This window comes from Clarias gariepinus, chromosome 4 (assembly GCF_024256425.1).
Source record: "Clarias gariepinus isolate MV-2021 ecotype Netherlands chromosome 4, CGAR_prim_01v2, whole genome shotgun sequence".
NCBI classification, from domain to species: Eukaryota; Metazoa; Chordata; class Actinopteri; order Siluriformes; family Clariidae; genus Clarias; species Clarias gariepinus.
In genome coordinates, this window is record NC_071103.1 from 33938996 (window position 1) to 33964953 (window position 25958).

At 38.1% G+C, this 25958-nt stretch overlaps 1 protein-coding gene across 3 annotated transcripts in view; it reads right to left on the bottom strand.

Moving 5' to 3' along the window:
• Positions 1–1799: 1799 nt before the first annotated feature.
• LOC128520737 (RNA-binding Raly-like protein) overlaps positions 1800–25958 on the bottom strand; it is a 218661-nt gene continuing 194502 nt past the window's right edge. For all 3 annotated transcript variants that reach the window (XM_053495107.1, XM_053495106.1, XM_053495108.1), the window contains 7 exons: positions 24504–24579; positions 18263–18310; positions 17032–17213; positions 9839–9952; positions 5003–5172; positions 4082–4116; positions 1800–3692 (listed from right to left, as the gene is read on the bottom strand). In XM_053495107.1, coding sequence (XP_053351082.1) covers positions 4084–4116; positions 5003–5172; positions 9839–9952; positions 17032–17213; positions 18263–18310; positions 24504–24579 — 623 coding nt within the window. In that variant the 3' untranslated portion in view covers positions 1800–3692; positions 4082–4083. The remainder of the gene's footprint in view (positions 3693–4081; positions 4117–5002; positions 5173–9838; positions 9953–17031; positions 17214–18262; positions 18311–24503; positions 24580–25958) is intronic.

Genomic DNA, 25958 nt, shown 5'->3' on the forward strand with positions numbered 1-25958 from the left:
GAACCAATTACCTACGATTCGGTCATTGGCCTTCATTAACCTTAGCCTGCTGTATTTTATGGTGATAAATTAAGAACATTATGTTTACCATCTGCTCCAAATGTATTGCCCGTCTTTTTGCTAATCATGAATGGTGACCGTGTCACAGCCAAGGTTCTACTTCAACCTTGCTGGATGTGCTGGTTCAGTTGGGCTCTACACAGAACCATCGAATGATCTCCCAGAGAGCCATTTAAATCCAAAATGGATTCCTAAACCCAACATTGTGCTGTATGTGATGTTTTATTTAAGGGATTCTTTAGAGGGGTGAGCTGAAGGCTTATGAATCCTTAAAGTATAGCAAATATGAAGCAGATGTGGATTCAAATATATATGGTCACCATGCAGCAGTCTGTTTTTATCTAGCTTAACCAAAGAAAATCTGACATTATAGATACAAATATAGATAATAAGAGCCACTCTTACCTGCATTAAGAAGATTTCTTGTATCTCAGGATAATGCTGTTAGAGATTATTTTTGTGAAAGTCATCAGTCATAGATAATTTCTTCTACTTTCTATGTTTATGATTATGATTATGATTATTATTATTAGGGTAGTGGTATCTCAGGTGGTTGAGGTCTGGGTTGCTGATCAAAGGGTTTGCACTGTTGGGCCCTTGGGCAAGGCCCTTAACACTGCCCACTGCCAGTCCCAAACCCCAGATGAGAAATGAGCAAGCTAGCAACCTCTCCACGAAAAAAAACCTCCATTGCTATAGAACCTATCATTGCTATAGACACAATACAAAAAAATTTAGCCCATGTGCTAAAATAAAGAAATAATAATTTAAGAAAATACACCCAAGTCAAAAGATTTAAGACATATAATTCAATGCTTTTTGTTTAGTGCTTTAGTTCTATTCTAGAACAGTACTGATTATTATTTTTTTTTTTCAAAACAAGAAATAACACATATGGCATTGAGTATTAAAGTCACCTGATCTGTTATAGTTCTTGCAGGCAGTGTTAAGTCCATTTGCAAAACCCATGATGAAACTGGCTCTCATGAAGACCATCCCAGAAAAGAACGACCAAAACTTGGTTCGTTAAAAATTACCAGCCTCAGAAATCACCAGAGCTGTTATGAGGGCTTCACAGAGCATAAGTAGCAGACACATCTCAATGTCAACTGTTCAAAAGGGGACTACTACATATTTTGGATGTCTTTAGCATTGTTTTACAGATGTAGAAAGAAATAAAACGCAGGAAAAACCATGGGATTAGAAGGTGTGTCCAAACTTTTGACTGGTGCTTTATATTAGTGGTAGCACTGGTAGACAGCGATGATATTTTTTCATAAGGATATTATTCATAAGGCAACTCCTTCCTTATATTTTAAAATAATAAGGTTGTTATAAATGTCAAAGTTCACATGCTCTGTTACACATACGCAGCATTTAAATTAGAGTCAGCCCAAATCCAGGGGCTATAATTACTTTTTGAATCTCTACAATATAAAAACGTAGATTGACAATCTAATATTTTGAATAAAGGCCAATTTCTTATTCCTGTCAGGGCTGATCTTGCATAGATTTCATATCACAGTCCATGCAGGAATATTCCGGAGCTAGTTTTAACTAATGACTGCTTCGTGACATTGACCATTCCATGTCAAATCTGCAGTGTGTTTTATTAATCTCTGTGGATGTGTTAGCTCACCGTAATCATGTTTATGCAATTTAAAAATACGATGTATAAAATAAATGCACAGAAAATCACATCACATCACATACATTGATTTTAATAATGATTTTTCTCTATGCAATGAAGTCTAAAGCCATACAGTAAATGCATCAACTGAACTGAAACAGAAATTACATTAAAATAATAAACATGCTCATCATAAAAAATAGCTTTACAAATAGTATACATTTCTATACATGTTTTTATTCAATGGATCGTGTCCTTAGGGCCAACACCCAATTTTCATCATAGACTGTATATAATAGCATATTCTCTGAAATGTTATATTAAAAAAAAGAAAAAGAAAAAAAAAAGACTTAATATACACACATTGCCCACAATGAGAAATTACTTTTGAAGTTTGTAACCATTTCCCCCCCCCCCTTACATTCTTAATTTTTCCATAAGTACATTATACAGAAGTTAGATGCAGGACAAAAAGTTAGAACATTGAGAAAAACAACAACAAAAAAACAAAGCAAAACAAACTGCAACAAAACAAGCAGAACCATCAAAATTTGCCATACAAAAATAGAGTCCACTATCAATGCTGTGTAACCGGGATGAATCGGTGAGTAACTGAGATGTGGTGATACTGCAGTTCATCATCCATTAAACATGCTGCGAGTGGAAATGCATGTGTATGAACATATCTGACGGACTCTTTTCATACAGACATGTATGCACAAGAAAGAAAAAAAACAAAGAAAGAGAGACGGAAAGCTGCAATGCGATGGCACACAAACATATGTACTGTAATCAAACACAAGACTCCATACTAGTCCATAAAAATGACGCAAAAGCGAGTTAATTTGGAGATATTTCTCAGGACAGGTGTGGCCGATCTACAGAAGTAATATGGCAGTACGGTGCTGAAAGTCTTTGGGCTAGTGTTCTGGACTGACTGAACGGGGTTTTGTCATTTAAGTGCATGTGCAGCACTGGTTCGGGGAAAAAAAAAAAAAAACATCCAAATGTTTGGACATCATTGAATTAATGGGGTGTGAACAGTAGAACATTAAAGTAAATATTATTGTAGTTGCTGAAAGCCGGAATGGGGGCAGCACACCTGAGGCGCTTATTACACAGCCAGCACTGTGAGAGGGTGAAGAAAAGAACGGGAATGAGATCGGGGATGATGACGAAGAGGAGGAAGGACGGAATGAGCGAAGGACAAAGATGAAATGAGAGATAGAAAGAAAGAGAGATGGGTATGAGTGCAAACAGACACATGGCAGTGTTTGCCTCAGGGAAGCCACAGCAGCTACCGCAGCATCTGCTTTCCTCTACTGCAGAACGGGAAAATCCAATGAAAGGAAGAAATGCATGAGGTGATGAACGACGATAAATCTTCTTCAGTCTTACTAACAGCACTGCATTTGTACTCTTTAACACTATGTTCCACCTCCCCCCCCAAACACACACATACAGAAGTGCCAAAATATTTACATGGATTATTACACAGACAAAAAAAAAGTTGTCAGACATTTACTGAAAATAAAACAAGCTGAAATATTCAAGCTGAAACATTACACATGAAGAACCATGATTATGCATCGTATAATGCCACGACAAATCATAACACAGTATATGTGTAAAACCACTTTAAAAAGCATATAATCAGGTCTCAGGAGTTCGTTTTTATTTTCACTCTATACAAGCAATGTTAAGCTCCATCCTCTGAACAAATGAATATTTCAAGGTAATCAAATGAACGCCAATGAAATGCTGAGAGATCGATAATGACTGGCCGTGAGAGATTTGTCCGTGAGTGCGCTCTGCTTCGCCTCTCATCAGGACCAATCATACGTCTGCTCTCATTATCTCTCTAAAGGTTGAGTTATCAGCTCTTTAATTCTTTTCCCCCTCTCTTTTTTTTGAAGCTTTTTTCCAAAGTTTCATTTCATCCTTCCTTTCCCCCCCTGACACTGCAGTGACAAAGCAGCGTTGATTTCCCACTCGGCATGGCCTGGCGAAAGAAAAAGACTTTGCATAGGGCTTGGTTTTGTGACAGACAGAAAAGTCTTACCCAATATTACATACTGTAAAATATTTTTCATGAGAATTGTTGTTATGAAAGAGGGAAAAAGACAGAAGCCTGACTAATGAAGTACGTTATTTTTTCAACTACAGCAGGTTTTATTGACCAAACAATTAGATCTAATTAGTTTGTTATATATTCATTAAGCAAAATCTAAACTCTCCCCATCTGTGCCGCCTGTAACGTTAATTGGCTGATCCTCTATGCCGTTCACCACTTTTGGATTGTTTTCAGGGTGAAAAACCAATATGCATTTAAATCCCATGTGCTCAGAATAAAAAACAATATATAAATATTCATAGACGCAATCATCTTACCTTTAGTTGTCAATGTCGGACACATGGTTCTCTATCTGAAAAAAAAATACAAAAAAAGATTACAAAAAGCCTTATTCAACATACTCTACTCTCCAGGCGAAGACAACCTGTCTGCCAGTCTACAAGAAAGTTAGACATCTCCCTTCAGTCCATCTGTTATCTGCGCTGACTGTGACCTTGACAGAGGATGTTTGTCTGAAGGAACAGTCTGCTTCTGAAAAATATTATCTTCCATTAAAGGGAGAAGTGTTCATACCACTCGTGATTCATTCAAGCTGCCCTTTAAATGGGCTAATAAATATAACAGAGTATGTGGCCTCACTAAACCAGAAATGAACCCCAGGCGCGACAGTCATTATTCCTCTGAAGTAGGTGAGTGAATGCGAGATAGACAAAGTCACGTCTCCTCCAAAGTCAGTTCCTCCAACTTCAGGCGGCTGCTGAAGCTCAATTAGCTCGAATAAAAGAGCCTACAAATAACTCTATTAGTGTATTTTCAGAGATATCATCTTTAAAAGCTGTGACAAATGTGATATATTAGACACTAAATATGTGCGCATGACTGCTTTCATGGCCACATTATCTGCACGTTCGCTTATACGCTTAGCCACTCCCTCCCTCGCGCACTCCCTGGTTCATTTCCTCCGTTTAACGACGCCGACTGTCTACATCTCGGCATCAGAGCCACCCTGTCTGTTTCTCTCTTAATGCAGCCGGACTGCACTTTGCACTTGCTATTAATTACTTGTGTGCCAAGTGGCATTGATAGACGTGACACATCTGTGACACAGCCCTTAGATCCACAGTCATGAATAATTCCACTGCATTATGTTGAATAGAGGGGAATAGAGCGAACCCTTGCTGCTGTCACCAGTGAACAGGGCTATACTATCTCTCTGGCCCCCAAGGAGCTGACCGTACCAGATCAGTGCTGCCTTCTTCGTCGTAGTCATCCTCTCCTCCGTCAGTCATCTCTCCAGCTTCTGCATCTAGCGTCCCTTCGCCTGCCTCCTCGGCCGAGTTCTCTGCCGTCTCCGACACGGACTCCTCGTGTAGTGAGTCACAGTTATCCTCATATTTCCTCTGAGCCTCTGAGAGAAGGAGAGAGAAAGAGACATGGCATGAGAAAAAGACAAAAAGACAAGAGCTGACAGAGACACACTGGCATGCTGGAACAAAAAGCCCTCACAGGATAAAGGACCCTATCTGCATGCTGCTAATTAGTCTGTAAGGACATGGCATATGAAACTGTTTTGTAGAGACTTGGTATCAAAGTCCTCTGGGAAACTTTGGAAAAGTATGACTCCTGGTGCTTGTCCTTCCTTTACCATGGACCATAGTAAGTGTCAGAAAGACAAGTTTAAAAAAATCTATCAGTATGCAGGTTGAGTTCTCCATATTTAGAGTCTACTTAAGCAGGTGCTTAACTTGAATTTCTGGGTAGCACATTTAAATTATTAAAAATTTCCATGTGTATTTCTGAAAATGGCAAAAAATTGCATCAACTTGTTTGAGGTCATTTTTTTTCTAAACTAAAAAAAAATAATAAAATAATAAAAGTTAATATATATTTTTAAAAAAAAATGCCCTGAAAAATGATGACACTTTCAGTTTGATGAAAGGGTAATTTTTTTTTTCAGTGTGTCATTTTTTCAATAGAGTCTAAACCACTGCCTTTAAAGACAAACATGTTTATTTCACAACAACAACAACAACAATAATAAATAGTTAATGGAAAATGATATCTAGTTCCCTTTTCTGACACCTGAAATTTAATACAAGACATAAGGCAATACATTTTTTTATTTGGATTTATATAGAATAACACAACAGCAGTAGTCTTTATATAAAAATAAATACTGGACTGTACAGTATATTAAGGCACTGGTGGCTTAGTGGTAGGTTTCTCGCCTGCCATGTGGACCTGCCATCATTTTATACCCACAGTGACAGAAAGTGGAAAGCTTAAAAAGAAAAGAATAAGCAAGTAAACTGCTCAGGAAAAAAATAACAATTCTTTTAATTTGTTTACTTCATACCCCAAAGTAGTAAACTGGAAGCACTGCTTTATGGCCCAGTGAGACACAACATCACAAAATTGAGACCATGAAATTATAATGAGCGCACGGTGTGCTTTACGTACATAAAAATAACAAAGAAAAAGTTCTTCAAACAAAATGTGTCCAAGGTATAATAGCTTAAAACTCATCTGCAGTAGTCATAGCTTAATTCAGGAAGTCTGCATGGTCTTCTTAATTTTATTGCAGTAATAAACTTCTATACCAAATAAAATCAATAAAAAAATATTAAGAGTACATTTAATCATTTTCTATACCGCTTATCCTGTACACAGTGGACAGTGGAAAACTGTCCAAAACTGTTTTCCCAGAGGAAACCCAACAAGCATGGGGAGAACATGCAAACTCCATGTGCACATACCCGAAGTGGGAGTCGAACCCTTCTGGGGTGACTATGACGCCCTATATTAAAAATTAATTATAACAAATTATACATGTATATTTCAGGCAAAATTAACAGGCAAAATTCTGGACACACCTGTGATTGAATGTTTTTGTTTAATGATTTATTTTCTACATTCTATAATCATACTGGTGATTTTGAAGCTATGAAATAACACATATGGCATTAGGTAATTAGGCAACAGCAACAACAGTCGGTTGTTATTTTAAGACACAAAGGTCAGCTGTTCTGGAACAGTTATTGCATGAACAGTAGTGCATTTGAAAAATCTATCAAGCACTATGATAAAATTGGCTCTGATTAAGACTAACGACCAAGACTAACCTCTGCTGCAGCCTCAGAAATCACCACTAATTAACAGCCCCTCAGATTAGAGCCATTATTAAGGCTTTACAGAGTAGCAGACACATCTCAATATCAACTGTTCAAAAGATATAAATGCATATTTTTTGGATGCCTTCAGCATAGTTTTACAATGTAGAAAGAAATAAAAATCAGAAAAGATCTTGGAATTAGAACGTGTTTGCAAACCTTTGACTGGTGCTATATATTTAGAAATGACTTCAGACACCGTTTCACATATTTCAGTGTGTTTACAAAGACCAAAATGTGTTTCAGGGTGAAATGTTGTGCTTACATTAAACTGGTAGATGCTTTAGCTGGATTTAATCCTGCTCACTCCCCACTCAAAACTGGGCTTTTGAACCTTCAGACTGTTTGATCTTTAGCCATCAGTTAAACTTTTTTTTTTCTCCTCCACAGGGGCTCTACTAATGGTAACGTTTTTAAAAGCTTTTTTTTTGTTTCATCAGTATTCAAAGGCTTATTTATGAAACAAAAAAGAAAAAAAGATGTCTACAAAGGATTAGATAAGTAGCTAACATGACTGAATGGCAGCAGTTGCATTTTTAATGTGTAATTATTAATGATTTATAATTATACATTTAAAGTGGTTATATTTTTAAGGTCATGGACAGATGTGACTTTAAAGGGAGTTAATTAATCATTTTACTGATCAGACTAGTGAGGGTAAATAAAGTGAAAAGAAATCTATGAAATTAGATCCCTGCTGCTAGTCACTGATTTAATGACCTTCAGCTAAATCATTTCCATAAATGTTACAGTAAGATCTGATCCAGTGGTTAGAAAACTAAAGTTGGTTAAGTTAATCTAAATGTCCTAGTATTTTATTTGATACTCTGTCCAGTGTGCTGAAATACTGTAGGTCTGCACCCTGCCTGGTCATCATCTGTTCAATAACATCACTCTTAAGAACCATTTATGAAATGTTTATCATTAAAAAGTAAATCAAAAATGTAAGTCCTGAGCCACCCCTTATTTCCTCATATTGAATATTAAACATTTTACTTTGAAGGCTGCAACATGTCTAAAGATACAATTCAAAATTTGGTTGTTAATGACACATCCTCAGCACCAACCTCATTTCCCTTCTCGTCGTTTCCTACCTCAGCATCACCAGGATACTAACCAGCAGCCTGATCATCTACCATCATCTGCACTTCTTTCTCACTGGTTCTTGGCTTAAGTTTTTTTTTTTTAAGCTTGAAGCATATTCCTCACGACTACATAAAAAAAGTCTTTTTCTTTGGAAGCAAAATATATATACTTAGCAAAAAAAGAAACGTCCTCTGACTTTCAACTGTTTTTACTTTCAGTAAACTTAATGCGTAACTATTTCACTAACTGTTACACAACAGGACATTATCACTTACCATATCAATAATATGATTACTGCAATACTACTTCCCAATAAAATATGTAATACAAGATTACATATAATAATACAATATTACATAAACAATACTAAATTACTGTGCAATACTTACAAGTGGCCTTGAGTCATATTCTGATGGTACTTACTGTTTTAGGAACTTTTTTTTTTTTTTTTTTAAAGATTATTATTATTATTATTTATTACCCTTATTCTTTATAACAACTATGAGCACCTGTTAGCGAGCATAAGCAATTTCCCCCTGGGATTAATAAAGTTATTTGAGTCTTGAATCTTGAATCTTAAATTTGTATGAACACTAAAAGAGTCAACACCATAAGGCATAAACTAAAAATGTTTCCCAATGTGTCCCTGAATGAAGGGAGGCTCAAAATCGAAAGTACCAGTCAGTATCTGGTGTGGCCACCAGCTGCTTGAAGTACTGCAGTGCATCTCCTCCTCATGGACTGCCTATTGCGGACAGTCTGAGCACTGATGGAGGGATTGTGTGTTCCTGGTGTGACTCGGGCAGTTGTTGTGGCCATCCTGTACCTGTCACGCAGGTGTGATATTCGGATGTACCGATCCTGTGCAGGTGTTGTTACACGTGGTCTTCCACTGCGAGGATGATCAGCTGTCCTTCCTGTCTCCCTGTAGCGCTGTCTTAGGCGTCTCACGGTGCGGACATGGCGATTTATTGCCCTAGCCACATCAGCAGTCCTCATGCCTCCCTGCAGCATGCCTAATGCACGTTCACGCAGATGAGCAGGGACCCTGGGCATCTTTCTTTGGGTGTTTTTCACAGTCGGTAGACAAGTCTCTTTAGTGTCCTGCGTTTTTAGAACTGTGACCTTAAATGCCTACTTTCTGTAAGCTGTTAAGGTTTTAACGAGCATTCCACAGGTGCATGATAATAAATTGATTATGGTTAATTGAACATGCATGAAAAACATTGTTTAAACCCTTTACAATGAAGATCTGTAAAGTTATTTGGATTTTTACAACATTATTGTTGAAACACACAGTCCTGAAAAAGGGGCGTTTTATTTTTTGCTGAGTATATATAAACAAAAAGGGTGGATCAAGATTTTCGCACAGTACTATACCTCGCTCTATCTAAGCATCGTAGAACATTCAAGCATGCTACAAAAACATTTTAATATACTTGTTTAATATTATTCTGCATACTGTATATGCATTAGTATATATTTTGTTAATTGGAATAAACACTATTTATATTTAAATTCCATAATAAATATGGCATAAAAGGTGAAGAGAAGATCCCTGGATGCATATAAGCCAAATATAGTCCTCTCCCTGTTCAGTCACAAATCCTCTGCTTTTTGCTCTTCATATAAAAAAAAAAAAAAAATTCCGCTCATATCACCATTTTGTCACATAAGCACCATTATAACATAGCGCTCAGCCCTGATATCTCCTGGCCTGTCAGAAAGATTGATTGCTTGTATGTGATCTTCATTTACTCCCCATCTCCCTTAGCAAATCCTGTTTGTCTCTGGCATGTCCCCACGTCCCCTCCTTACCCGCCTCAGCTCTCTGCTGCTTCTCTATCTTCTCCAGACGACCCAGAAGAGAGTCGATCTTCAGCTTGATCTGAGTCAGCTCACGCTTGATTGTCTGGAGCTGATCCGTCTTCACTGCACAGGAAACACAAGCAACATCAAAGACATCAGCATGTGACAGACATCTGGTCTTATTTCCATACATGCTTTTTTATAGTCCTCATTTAATCCAGGCTTCCTAAACAGCACACATGCAGGATCATCATTCACAGGGGGTTTTAATTTAACTCTTATCCTTTAATTCAACTCTTACAGCCTAATCACCACTGGCTTAGCCGAGAAAAACAATAACCTTAAGCAGGAAAAACAAGTTTTATACTTCAGAATAATATGTGCTCTACGAACTGACTCCTCAATGAAACTGGTCATATTTGATTAACACAATGATTTTATTATTTTTTTTTTACATGGTACAGAATGAGTTGACCTTATCGATTTTGAAGAGGTAAAGACTATATAAATGTTGTTCTTCAGATCCTGAAATATTGACTGTGATTTTTATAAATCTACTCCCTGAGTGGGGTCTGAATTGAGGGCTATAACCTTCTAGACACCTGGATCGATAAAAGGCCATAATTTAAAAGCACACTGAAGAGCTAAATAAAGCAAAGACCTAAAAGATGACTTGGTTTTCATTCAGCAGCATAAAAAAAAATAATTGGCCAGCAGTTTTTGGCAGTTATTGATTACTGGGTATGAAAGCACTTGTTATGCTGTTTTGTTATAGACTTTCAGATCTGAAGAATATCTTAATCTAGATTTTTGATACTGGGGAATTGTATGCTGAGGTAGGTGAAACAGTGCTGCATTTCTCTGTATTTACGTTGACTTTTGCACTCTTTGACTTGAAATTAGTCATTGGTTTTCTAAACTTCTGGATTTACAGTACAAGTTATAAACTCAGGCTTTACAATAATTTATAGACTACTATAAAACTCTCTTACACCAGCATGATGAATCCTCGTGAATCCTTACAGATTTAATAGATTTGGAGTCTTATCCTTCAGGTGTTTGCATGTTTTGGTAGTTGTTTGGAATAAAAGCCTTTGTCAAATTACTTGATGTTGATATAAATGTAAATGCAAGGAAGTTCGCCAAGTTTCTTCAAAGCAGCACTCTGGTATAGATCTAAAGACATTAATCCCAAAAGACTGTACAAACATTCTTGGGGAGGGCTCGGTACAAAAAAAAAAAAAAAAAAAAAAAACTCGAAAAGTGCATCAACTAGTATTACGGCATATAAGAACAATACTTAAAAGGTACGCCTCTGCTTCTTTTACATAAACAGCCTCAAAAAACAATACTATACAGGTTCCACAATTATTCAGCCCATTTTCGATATCTTCTTTTCCAAAGCATAAATGGTTGATTGGTAAGCAGTTTTTAAGTATGCGCGGCTCAGAATCAGATTTCCTCAGGCAGCATTGTTGAATGATTTTTGAATGTTTGTCTCCGATATGCAGTATGCATGTACTGTCTGCAATATACATCACCTACCACAAAGAGAAGCCTTGGAGGTGCCTAGCTAATAGTAACCAGAATGGTTTACTGTAGTATCAAAGGATTACTGTTAGCTAGATATCTCTCTCGCCCCAACCAACATTTTAGCGAAAAAAACAACAACTGAAAACACTGTGGGATTCATACTCTACTGTATATCCACCGCCACTTTGTTGAGTTCACCTGCTGAATAGATTGTTAACGCAAATATCAAATCAGCCAATCACATAGCAGCAACTCCATGCATTTAGGCATGTGGACATAGTCGAGATGATCTGTTAAAGTTCAAACCGAGTATCATAAAAGGAACAAAGTTGATTTAAATGCATTCGAACTTGGCACGGTTGATAGCGCAATATAGGCTGATCCAAAACTGCTGATCTACTGGCATTTACACGCACAGAAATCTCTAGGGTTTTACAGAGAAGAGAAAATATCCAGTGAGCGGCAGTTCTCTGGGAGAAAAAAACTCTTGCTGATGCCAGAGGTCAGAGGAGAATGGCCAGAAAGGCAGCAGTACCTCAAATAGCATCTTGTAATGCCGAAAAGCATCTCTGAATGTACAACACGTTAAACCTTGGAGCAGATGGGCTACAAAAGCAGAAGACCACATTGGATGACGATCCTGATAGATAATTTCTTCAGCGACATTCAGATGGTAGAATTAAAATTTGGTGTAAACAACATGCAAGCATGGATCCCTTCTGCCTTGTACGTATCAACGGTTTAGGATGATGGTGTAATGGAGGTGTGGGGGTGTTTTCTTGGCACACTCTGGGCCCCCTTAGTACCAATTAAGCGTTGTTTAAATGCTGATCATGTCAATCCCTTTTTGACTGCAGGATAATGCACCATGTCACAAAGCTAAACTCATCATAGACTGGTTTCTTGAACATGACAATGAGTTCACTGGACTCAAATGGCCTCCACTGTCACCGGATCTCGATCCAATAGAGCAATTTTGGGATGTGGTGGGAACGGGAGATTCACATGATGGATGTGCAGCCGACAAATCTGCATGATGTTATCATATCAATCTGGACCAAAATCTCTGAGGAATGTTTCCAACACCTGTTTACTTATTTGCTCATGTACACCTTGACAAAAACCCCCGGACTACTTTCATGCATCGCAATTAAAAAAAAGAAAATCTGCCAGTGTAGTCTGATAAAAATTGAAGCAGCTCTCATCAGCTAAAAAACAGGCCTGTGTATCTGTCCACTGATGTCAGCTTAGTATCAAGTGTCAGCTTTTATCCTTCGCCAACACAGTGCACATAAGTAGCTTGGAAGTAACAGATTAATATAGAGTAAAAGAAAAAAAGGAAAAGAGAAAAATATAAAGTCATGCCTCTGCCTGTGACTGCAGTCGGGGTGATGACAGTGATCATATGTAGGCGTGCAGCGACTGTGTCACTGGAACAGAGTAGAAATACGCCTTTGATGCTACATCAGTGTCAGATACGGAAATGGCCTGTGACATGCTTCAGAAGGATTCAGTGTCATCTGGATGATCTGAGAGAGAAGAGATGCTCCTACTAGCAACCCAAGACCTGTGAGACACCAGGTTGCTTGGAGGCTTTCTTAAAGAAGCTTGTCACTCAACATCACCATCCCACGGCTGTCCTACAGATCAGTAAAGTGTATATATTTAAACATACATGCGCATACATTTTTTCGCTCGTTCTTAAGTTGGTTCCAAGTACCTCGATGGGTTTGATCTTGAATAAAGCATGCAAATCATTCGAGAAATGGTTTTTGTCTCGTTCATATGCCAATTGCAGTGTAGGTCACCAGGTGCAGTTCAGTATGTGGACAAGGAGCACTGTCGAAGCTGGATCTGTAAATAAGTCTCCTATAAAACTTGAATGTGTGAAGGTCCTCGATTGTTCGAACAGCACAGAATTATGTGATAAAAAGCTTTAATTTGTCTGAAACATGCAGAAAAGAGCTACTGTCAAAACACAATTTGTACTTGAAACATTTATACAAGGGGAACAGCTGGTTCTGCTGCTCCATTCTCATACTGACTTAAAAAACAGACGAATTAAACAAATGACTGTAATGTAATTAGACTTTAAAATTAGTTAGTGGCATTTATACATTTTTTGAGTGTTATTAAAAATGAATACTTGTACTCTTTCTTAATCACATTTCCAAGCAAAAAAAACAACAACAACAAAAACAACCACAAGCCTCTTTTTTTTCTAATCTACTAAATGATTTTAAGCATTACCTCAATCAAATAAGCTCTGGTGCATTTTTTATTTCAGTTCCAATTTAATCCATCATTAAAATATAAAACGAACTATCAGTTATTAAGGCCATTTATTATCTGAGGTGACCTTCTCATACTACGCAATGCTGTTCGAACTATCTGTGTACACCTGGAAGATAGATAAGCCACTGCACTGCAGTACAGACCTTGAGCTGTGACACCATTTCATCAAAAGGGCACAATGCTCGTTCACCCATTCCCATACTCACTGACACCTCACGGCAGGTTACAGTCATTAATCTACCAGCATGTTTTTGACAACAAACAGAATAAAAACGTAATTCGTTAATCGTATAGAAACATTAATGTAAAGGAAAGCTTGCTTTCATAGTAAAAAGACTGATCGGTACGGAAGCAACTGTTTATGCAGTTATAATTAAGCAAGATCACATAAGAGGGAGTGCTGTTGTACTAAATATCGGCATGGCTGTGATACGATCGTTTCCTTTTTCCCTTTGGTGTTCAGCACAACAGCACAACCTTGAGTGTGGTATTGCTTTTATACAACACTTCTACAAACCATTTATTACCAACAGATTATGATTGGTTTGTTTAAATGGTTATCTTGCTCTGCCAACATGTACAGTTTCCTTCCGCGACTGGCAGAACCAACTAACCGTCACACCTAATACTGTAGGGATAAAAGCAGTTTTAAATTCCTTCTGGTACTAGTTGAGGATAATACACCATGGAGGAGGTAGACATTTCTGAGAAACCTATGAGATTTACTTTATATTTCCACTAGCTGAGTCTCAAATAGAGTGAAATGGAAAGCTAGTGCACTATGGTGTACCATCGCTTGTTCTCCACATGGAAATCGAGGGCTAGAGATCTGGGAAATGTGGGATTCAGATTCCTTGTGTCAAAAGCTGTTTCGTCTTGTAGTGCACATTAGCTGTCAACAAGGTGTAGTGCAGTAATGCATGATTAAAACACAGATGGTTCAGAGGCAATTCAGAACAACTTATAAACAATTACTAAAGAGACGAATAAGATGACACAATAATCAGATGTGTTTTCTTGCTGAAAGTGCTTCTGTGGCTGGTTTTGAATGTGGGTTTTGGCAGGCAGCTGCTCTCTCCTCTTTCCAGTACGGCAGACCGTATCGACCTACTTTCACTCACTCTGGCGACTGACAGTGTAATCAACGTTGCTAATTGTTCAAGCACCTGAGATGCGGAGTGATGCAGAACTAAGGGGCTATAAAGAGTTATTAACCAGGCGGTGTTCATGCTTTTCCTTATGAATTATATCATGATGTCGGGACAGTGGTGTAGTGGTTAGCACTGTGTGCCTTGCACCTTCAAGGTCCGGGTTCGATTATCTACTCAGGTCTGTGTGCATGGAGTTTGCATGTTCTTCCCATGCTTGGTGGGTTAGGCTAATTGATGTTGCCTGAATGAGGGTGTGTGTGTGTGTAGTGTGTGTACCCTGTGTGTGTGTGTGCCCATCCAGGGTGTACAACACCTTGTGCCGTAGGTCTCCTGGGATAGGCTCCAGTCCCCCCACGACCCTGTATACAGGATAAAGCAGTATAGATTACATGACCTTACATGTAGTAACCTTACCACTGTACTTTTATGCTAGTGAGAACTTTTCCACTGTTTCGTGTAGTTTTGCTGATGGATGCTTAGAGGCATTTATACAGAACAGAAACAGAGGATGAGATCAGGTGATGTTACTCTTCTGTCCACAGACCGCTCAGAATCTGGGAAGGAGCCACTTTTTAAATATCAGTGATGTGCACATCAGGGGTGTGTGTGTGTGTGTGTGTGTGTGTGGATTCATCAAATAATATAAAATGCTTTAAAGGATAATAAATACTGGTGAAGGATACTGCTTTCATAAAATGGGTTTTATTATTTTTTTGGACAAAAGACCAACGTCAAAGGATGCCACTTAAGCCCTTCGCTGTCCACAATAGTCGTAACCTCGCTAACCAAAAGGAAAACATTAGATTTTTTTTCTTTTAATAAAAGCTGCAGGGTTTAAAAAAAATTTTTTATCAATAAAGCAGTGAAACTTAAAACTTACTATACTATACGTCAACTTTTGTACTTTAATGTAGCTACAGAATCAGACAGACCATAGCCTAAAACCACAGAAAAAGCAGTGTTGTGTGATAAGAAAAATAATAATTTCTGCTGCATTCAGGCCTAGTGCCTTTGTTTACGCCTTCAAAATAAGTACGGATTCAGTGATAATAAACACAACAATCTCTCAATGTTTAATCTCCGTTTCAGTGTGGAATTCATCTGCAGAAAAAAAAAATAAAATAAATTCTTGCAGCAGGGAAAATTCTCAGTGCTAATTTTAGACTTCTTTAATACCCCCATGCCTACTCTCTAGGCTTTAATCTTTATTCTGGGACCGACTGTGAACGACTCTCGTGGACACCGATGTCAGCTCCGGAGAGATAAAAATAAAAGCAAACAATGTATATTTTCTGCATGCAGTCGTTCTTCTTTTTTTTTTTTTTTTTTTTTACAATTGAACTGCTACGATATGCACCAACCCCCGGAGAAGTCACAGTACACAGAGCTCAGAGTCGAACACAAAAGTAATCTCCAGGCTTAACTTCCAGATGAAGAGAGAGAGCACACGCAGCACGCTTAGCTCTCACGGGCTGGAGATGAGAATCGAAAATTGTGCAATTGAATGTAAATTACAGGCATATGGAATGTGGCATGCTCTGCCTTCCATAAATCACTGTCGGGAAAATGTGGCACACCCAATTGCGAATCAAAGTGACAATTTCAGCCAAGAGCCGGCTGATGACATCGACAGCCATGCATTCGCCCCTTTGAGGGAAATCAATACATAAGTCCAATGACATGAATAAAAAAAATAAATAAATAAAAATCCATTTTCTTTTTGGCAATTTGCATAGAATGAGACAGACAGAGAGAGAGAGAGAGAGAGAGAGACTTCCTGCACATCCTGTCCTATTTCAATAGACATTCTATATATATATAGTACGCAACACTTTACCGATTTCATGCAGTGAGCAATAAAGCTGGCGGTACTAAAGAACAGTAATTAGGTAAGTGCTAATACTAGCACTACTTGAGTCATAGCTTTGCAAATCTACACTGGCTTTCCTCAGAAAAATTAAAAAGCATGGATATTGACTCCTCTCCTCTGGATTAGATGACGCATTTAATGAATGTTTCCACATTTTTAATACGACTTTTGGACGATACCCAAGATGATGTAATTAATTTATTGCCCAAAGGTCTTATTTCAAAAGCTGCTACTCCTGCTTAAATTAACGCTGCTTATTATGGTGGAATGGTAGTTCAAAGCCTTAAACTTGGCCCGCAAATCATGCTTTGGTCTCTGCAGTGTGGAAGCTCGTTTCTGCCATCTGGACTTACACTTGAGGCCAGAGGAAAAGGAAGAGGAGGAGGATGAAGGTGGCCGTGAGGACGAAGAGGTGGAGGTTTTGATGGAGAAGGAAGTCTTTCCTCTCCGCGTTGAGGGCACCACCACACGTGAGCGCTTCAGAGGGATGACAGCCCTGGGAGGTGGGGCCACCCGTCCGTGATAGTCAAAGAGCCTGCGCACAAAACGAAAGCGATCTCACATCAGCACGTACATTATGCATGGCACAGCTTAGCTATTTTACCTCTCCAACACATCCTGTTCAACTCATTACATACAGTAGTTAGAGCTGCATTTCCTTCCGGGCTGAACAGGCTTTGCGTAATCTATGCATGCATTATGCAGGATGGAGATTGGGTGCAGATTTTATTTTCTACTGAAACAGCATGTACGTTTTAACCAGATAAGCATTAGCTCTGTGATTTGACAGTTTCAGTATACAACAAGCGCTGTTGCAGACTTCACAGTCAATCTTTGATGTCTCAATAGCAGAATTTTTCTGAATAAGGCTTTTGAACAAATCTCTCTATGTGACTCGAAATAAATTATTATATTAGAAAGAAAAAAAAAGTATGGATGCACTGGCTGCTCGCTCTGCACATATCTTCAGTCGATCTGAATTCACAGCAGTGGTGTAGTTTTCAAGAATCTTCAAATAAAAGAGGAGAGAACAGAGACACAGGGAAATGTCAGACTGAACTATATGCTCTGCACACACATTCACACACACTTGTGCTTTCTCTGCACAGTGGTTCTTGGCCTGGCTGACATTTAGCAAAATGTCTCCACCGACATAAGCCTTCATCATAAGCAGGGGAATTAAGGGAGGGGGGGGGGGGTGTTAGGCATGCCATCTTTAAGTGTAAGGATATGCTCTATTCAGTCAATTCTAATGGATTTTTACAGAAGATTTGACTTGATTTGATTTTTTTTCCCAAAGAAAAATATGTGGTTGAGTGAGACTGAAGTTAGTCACACACTCTGTAAATGCCACCACTAAGTGCTGTGCTGTTTTTTCTCTTTCATCTTGTTTTTGACCTCCAACCTCTGTTAAAGGCAATAATAATGAAGAAAGCCATTTATTAGACACTCTGCACGGATGCATCACGTGTTGAAAGAACAATCCATTAGCAGTTTTAAATGCTTAAACAAGTCATTATTTAGAATCGGGTTAGAAAGGCTGGCATGTTCTAACATGGAGGTATAGCAAAAGTGAATACATACCGATTATAGAAATCCTCACGGTAGTAGTCATAGTCAAATTCATATCCACTGCAAAGACACACATACAAAATACATGAATGACTCGCCTGATAATTTACATGTATAAGACCACATTTACTATTTACAACAATTTACCTCCAATTAAACAGGCCTTATTATGCAAAATAAACCTTTTAGCCATTTTTCACGTTCAAATGTGTCTCCAGAGTGTGTTTACCTACAAAAAGCATCTGTGTATTAACAAGGGCTTAACTAAGCCAATTAGATTTTTCTCAAGTATGACTTCATATAAGAAGAACCCATCCCCCCATGTTCTTCAGCTCTGTGGAACACACACACACACACACACACACACACACACACACACACACACACACACACACACACACACACACACACACACACACACTTTGGGGAACCTCTAACACCCATGTATACTTGTAAAGAAAATAGGACAATATGGGACCTTTAACCACTATGTACAGAATCGTACAATGCCATAATTATTCTTTCTTTATTTACAGATAAAGACTATATGTGGGTTATACATAGATCTGGACCCTATCTTGTTTCCAGGTATCCCATTACGCAGCCACAGAATGAGACCCACCTATAAATTTTTTTATAAATTGTCCCCTAAGAAAATAAAGAATCAGTTATTATGGGATGGTTTTATTATCCAGCCTACTAAAAAAAATGTCATAATTAAACCTAAAGAAAACATATGAAATTAATTCAGTTGCACAAATCTTTACTTAAACTGATCATATACAGTGCAGTGAAAGAGAAGTTGACCTAATAGTTTTTTTTGCATGTTTTTCAAAATTAAATGGTTCGCATCATCAAAGAAACACAAAGAAAACCTAAGTCAATAAAAAAGTGTGTTTTTAAAATGATGATTTAATTTTTTAAGAAAAAAAGCTGCCCAAACCTATCTGGCCCTATACTGTAAGTAGTGTGAAGTGTGCTTAAGCTTAAATGTCATAAACTGATAGCCGGACATTATAATTCAGAATCTTCTGGTAAAGCGCAGAATTCATAGTTCAAACAATTATGGCAAGTCGTAGCACCAGACCATCACACTGACCCACCACCATGTTTGACTGCCTGTATGCTCTTCTTTTTATAAAATGCTGTGTTGATTATTCACCAGATGTAATAGAAGGCACAGCTTCCAAAATGTTCTACTTTTCTCCTATCAGTCGTCAGAATTGTGTGTGTGTGTGGGGGGGGGGGGGGTATTATTTCACATAGTCAGATAGAAGATTTGTACATCTTTATTTCCCTTAATAAATGAAATCATCCATTTCCACATGTATGGACCATTAAAGTTCTCATTTTGTCATTTTGGCATGATGGCTCTGGTGTACTGAGAAAACCTTCTACCTTGATGGTATCCAAGCACTAGCTAATTTAAGTGCATTCGTGTAGCAGGGGACTATATAGGGAAATAAAAGTACTTTTTACTCTCATAACTGTGTTCTGTTCTTCCAAGTTGCAAGTCCCAGTTTAATTGAATACCCCTTTTATTTTTATGAAAACATGCCACACATGGTTTGTAACATGCATATACAAATGCAGATGTATACAACCTTTTGCTAATTTAAAAAAAAATAAAAAATAAAAATAACAGGCAGGTGTGTTATGTTCTGAAACATTTCTCTCCTGATGGGCGTGGTCTCTTCCAAAAAATGACCCCGCCCCATTCACAGGGCATGATGGCTCACTGAAGTGTTTGATGAGAATAAAATTGAAGTCATATATTATCGCCCTCAGACACAGACTCCAGATCTCATTTCCACATGCGGGATATTTACTGTTACATGAATTGTAGTAGGCATGATTACATCATATAAAGTATAGCATTACTGGCTCACAGCTCCAAGGTTCCTGACAAGATCCTGATCTCAGATCAGTGGAGTGGAGTTTCAGCCTGCAGACGGTTTAAATGGTTAATTGTCCATAATGCCGTGTGATAGACTGTCAAAGCACCCCAGTGTTCCTGAAATAAACCCTAAATACCCCACCACCATGACCAGGGTAAAGCAACTATACTACAAACGGATACATTACAGTAACTCACTCATTGCCTATATCGCTTTATCCTGTATTCATGTCCTTGAGACGGGAATCGGCTTGGTGCATGGGATCTCCGTGCTCCACACACAAATGCAGATTAGGCTGACTGGCATTTCCAAATTCCCTGTATTCCCCTGCTTATGTGCTCTGCGATGGATTGGCACCCGATCCAAGGAGTACTCATGCCCCGAGTCTCCTGGGTTGGGCTCCAGGTTTCCCGCAACCCTGTACGGGATAAGCGGTATAGAAAATGTGTGAGTGAGAAAGCATTTTCTCTCGCTGTAGTCGTCGATGACTTGTACTTGGGAAAGGGCAAGCTATCTACAAAACAATTTTCCTGTGTTTACTCAAAGCTCTGCTTCTCCCAGATGTATTAAACCATGACAAACCTGACACCCTGGATGTCGATTGGCTTGCTGGTCACGCTCGGTGGTCAGTGTGAGAGGAGCAGACTGAGGGCTGGGGACTGACACTATATGTGATCTATGTGGCAGAGTGGAGCTCAGACTGCTTTCCAGCCCGCTAATCCCGGCCAGATCACCATGGTCACAGTCTCTTATAGAATGAGCTCCACAGTGCGCACACACACACACACACACAACACACACAAGGACACACATACGCACTGGCCTTCCCATACATCATTATTATTCAGCCAAATAGGACTCTCCAAATGTTTTATTATATGTAATTGAAAAAAGAAGCACTTGCCATTTAAAACGGCTTTTGATGATTTTGTCATTCCGCTGTTATTTCCCTAATTAGCAGAACTCACATAATGGCTATTGGAAAATGTACTGTTAAAATGCAAATCAAGGCTTAATGAATTTGTCATATCAAAAACCAAATGAGAGGGAAAAAAAATAAACAAGAGTATAATGATAGCTAATGGAAAAGCTCCTACTACAATGAGAAGGAGGGGAAACACAAAGCAGTGAAAGGGCTCAGAGAAGAGAAATAACAATACTGCTGGATATCTGCAAATGCAGGCCTCATTACTTCCATGTCCCTTTTTCGACATAGACAATTATTTATTTATTTATTTTTGGTAAACCTGAAAGTTGAATTATATCAGTGCCGCCTGGCTCGTAGTCCTGGTGTACTTGTACATATTCTTGACTCAAATTCTGCTGCTGGAGACCAAAAATAGTTCATGCCCAAGTCGGGTACATAATCTTTCCCACAGTATGCTCATCCTTGGGCTGTACTCACAATATTCTCATACGCAACATGCTTTAATTTCTATTACTTTAAAAACTTAATTTAAATGTCCATTAAATTCTATATATCTATATTGTACAGCTGTCTCATATTTTTTCCCCATATTTTTCTTATATTGTATATTTTTCCTGTACAGTTATGCTATTTAATTTTAATTTAATTTTATTCTTTCTTAGTTAAATTTCCCTTCTGTTTTGTGACAAATAAAATTTTAATTTGAAATTTACATCCTTTACAGTATATAGTTAAAATGGAGTCATTATAAATAATCACACAATAATCCAGTGTCACTTAGAAGAGGATGAGAATCTTTAAAGCCTTTTTTCCCCCATCAAGGTTTCTTCTTCATGTCGTCTCAGAAGCCAATACACTCTCTGCTCATTAACGACCAAAACTCAGTATTGGTGCTGATTTTGTTCTAGGTTATACCTATATAATACAGAGAGGTGGTGTAGTGGTTAGAACTATCGCCTTGCACCTCCAGGGTCCGGGTTCGATTCCCGTCTCTGTGTGCATGGAGTTTGCATGTTCTCCCCGTGCTTAGTGAGTTTCCTCCGGGTACTCCGGTTTCCTCCCACAGTCCGAAGATATGCAGGTTAGGCTAACTGGCGTTTCCAAATTGCCCAAAAAGTGTAAATGAGTGTGTGTGTGCTCTGCGACGGATTGGCACCCTGTTCAGGTTGGACCCTACCTCGTGCCTCAAGCCTCCTGGTATAGGCTCCAGGTCGCCGCGACCCTGAATACAGAATAACGCGGTATAGAAGATAAGTAAGTGATAGAGCCGTAGCTATTGAATATTTTAATCGAGTATTCTACAAAAATTTTAACCGATGAATCGAGTAATCGGATAAAATGTACGTTTTGCTTAATATTTGTTGCATGCCAAACACATAATTGCAATGTAAAATTTATAAGAGAAGCAAAGATTAATTGGTTTTTGTTTTTGGAAAAATCTACTTTTATTTTTTTAAATGCATACAACATTTTATCAAAAATAAACATCGTCATTATCCACAATAGGGATGGCTTAAAGTTGTCTGAGATGAATTAAGTGCAGTACAGTGCCATACATTCTTATTTTAAAGCCTTTACCCAGATGCAAATCCTTAAGACTTTAAGTAACAAAAAAACTAATGCTCACATTAAAATAAATTTTAATATAATGTTATCGCTCCTTTCCATTTTGCAGCCTGCAACAGACGCTTCCTCAAATCAATACACAGCTGACTGTTTGCGTCTCTTTCCGCTTTGTGGGTGACGTAAGCGCTTCTTCTTCATCGATTTGGAGAGATGATTTTATATGTGCCTAATTTTTCAGCCTTATACTCTCTTGCTTTAAACAATAATCATTTAAAATGCAAATTATACATATTTTTATAAGTATTGATATTAAATTGGTATAAGCTTTTAAAAGCATATGATTTGTAAAAATTGTTGCTTAAATTGAAACAAGGATGGATACGATCAAGAATCCATCAGAGGGACAACCCATGCTAGATGTTTTGGAGATAAAGTCAGACAGGCCAGATTGAGGTGGTTTGGACATGTTCAGAGGAGAGATTGCAAATACATCAATCGAAGGATGCTGAGGTTGGAACTGCCAGGCAGGAGGTCTTAAGAAAGACAAAAGAAGAAATTTATGGATGCAGTGAGAGAGGACACGAAGTTAGTTGGTTTGAGAGAAGAGGAAGCAGAGGATAGGGTTAGATGGAGGCAGATGATCGCTGTGGTGACCCAAGAAAGAGAACAGCCAAAGAACAAAAAAAAAAAAGAAATTAAAGCACTCTGTGTGAAATTAAGGAATATTTTCCCCCAAATAAACCTGTAGTGTCCGTAACCAGGTCAAATCCATGTTGCAATTTCTTAACAAATTTGCATTTTAGAATAATACACTTCTAGGTTTATGCCTTTTCATGTGAAATCTAAATGACAATCATTGAGAGATTTAAATTTAAAAAAGGTAACTGAGACACTTTTTAGCACCGATACCATGTTTTGGCCAATTTGTCTTGGTCTACTCCTACATTCTGATTTTTGTAAACATGTTTTGTGACAAATACCCTTGTTATACTGTAGATGCACTCAAAATTTAATGCACTCTATAAATAAATTTTTAATTATTTCCTCTATAGCGGGAAAAATGGTTGTTTTAGTGCAATGGTTGAATCAATGCAAATATCAGTTTTCTGAAAATCCATTGTGAAAAAACTTCTTTTTTTGTTCCTGAAAGCGAAACTGTAACACCGTAACTGGAAGGTTTCCTGCAGTATCCAAGTATAACCACACCGTCTTGCCTTGTACCTAACTTACAGTATAATCTCTACCTGTACAACAGTTTTCCTGTTCTCACACTGTTCAGGTTAAAACTTACAGCAAAAGTGTTTCACAGTAATCTCTATACACACCGCTGTGTCAAACTGTGCCGCGAATGCTGCTTCAGCAAATGTGAGAATAGATCGTTGTAGATAATCATGCAATGGAGCAGGACAAAGGCACACGGCTTGTGTATTATCTGATTTCTGATGAGTAACGAAAAAAGTGCTGACTTATGTTATTCCGTTATCTCTATCTGAGATGTTAATCTGCCCTTCTCCATCCTCTCGCTGAGATAAAAGCAAGTTTTCAAAGTCAAACAATATTGAAACATCATACTGTATACTAATGCATCAGATCCGGTCCATGCTACTAGACATTTGCACAGATAAATAACAGTGGATATGGTTTAACATGCTGTACAAGGAAAACAGAAATGAATTTACTAAACATAGTGATGTTAAAGGGAAAAAAATGCAGAAAGTAAAAAATATACAATTTAAAAATGAAGAGCTTCCAGAAAATGTAACAACAGATCAATTTTAACAAAAAGAAAACCACATGCAATTGATTTATGATAAAAATGTGAGCATCATTAAAAAAAGGGAAAAGAAGCAGCGGCACTCACGTGTAGACGGCGGAGAGGGGTCTCTTAGAGCCAGCTTTGGGCCTGTACGGTTTGGGCTCCCCGGCCATGTTGATATCTGAAGAGAAAAAGACAGTTCCAGCATGATTACACACTCACGTCCCTCTCAAACACTATCACTCCAATCAACGGCTAAACAAACTCTCCAGCTTGTTGCACCAGTGCAGTGATTACACAGCCGCGCTCTGGGAATTACCCCTTATCTAGCTGTAGAACTGGTACTGTAGAAAGAAACACGTTTGCCACGATGACATCTATGCAGTCATGTTTGGGAATTTAATTACATCAAAAAAAGGTGAATATTGCAAAAATGATGCATAAGGTTTATAAACAGGAGGTAAAACTGACATCTCATTAGTATTCACTCACTCACTCGCTCATTCATCGTCTATACAGCTTTATCATGTGCACAAGATCGCTGGGGGGGGGGGGGGCGGCGTTGCTGAAGACTATTAGAGCCATTTTATGTTGTTGAAACATTTTATATTGTTTTCCTATTAGATTGCATCTCCTCAGCAATACTCCTTTTGCAACACTAAGCCATTAAAATAAAAAATAAAATTCTACTGGAACATGAATGTAGTTACATGTATTACATTATATACAGTATAGCATTACTGGCTCACATACACACACTACAGGCAATTTGGGAACGCCAATCAGCCTAATCTGCATGTTGTTGTATTCCGGGAGGAAACCAAAGTACCTGGAGGAAACCCACCAAGCACAGAGAGAACTGACCCACACCCTGGAGGTGGACGGTGACTTCAGAAGTGTTATTCACTAAGCCGTCATGCCGCCATGAATGATATACTGTATTTGATTAAAATAAAAATTTGTTTTATCCATTATTATTATTATATTTATTTTATTACTGCATTCCTTTATTATTTCTTATTATGCCAGTTATTATGCGTCATGCAAAAAAAAAATCTTTGAATTATTGCTGCTTTTTTTAAGTGTCTGATTTTTAATACTATGAAGTGATGGGAGAAAATCATGGATGCATTTCCCAGTCCTACCAACCATACAGGGTATACGAATAGGATTATGCTATGCTATGCTATGCTATAACTGTGTACATGCCACACTTTTCTAATTCTAGTAACTATTATTTAAATCTGGACCTGTAGCCAAAAAAAAAACAAAAAAAAAACATGTTTGACAGATAATTTAAGTGTCACTTACTGAGCAGGGTGTCCTACTGTGAGTGTTATGTCTTATTTCCACTGGTGCTGTAATTCGGTCTTAACAAATGAAGCCGCTCTAAAGAGCTCAAAATAACACTGTAATCCTGTTAGTCAAATCGATCTGTTCAGTGATGATTAATGCTACATCGTTTCCCATCCAGCGAAATGCAACGTGTTAATGCGAGTGTGTGGTATATCCCGGATAATGCAATGTGCTCTAAATAAGACCACAAAATATCCGCCTCCT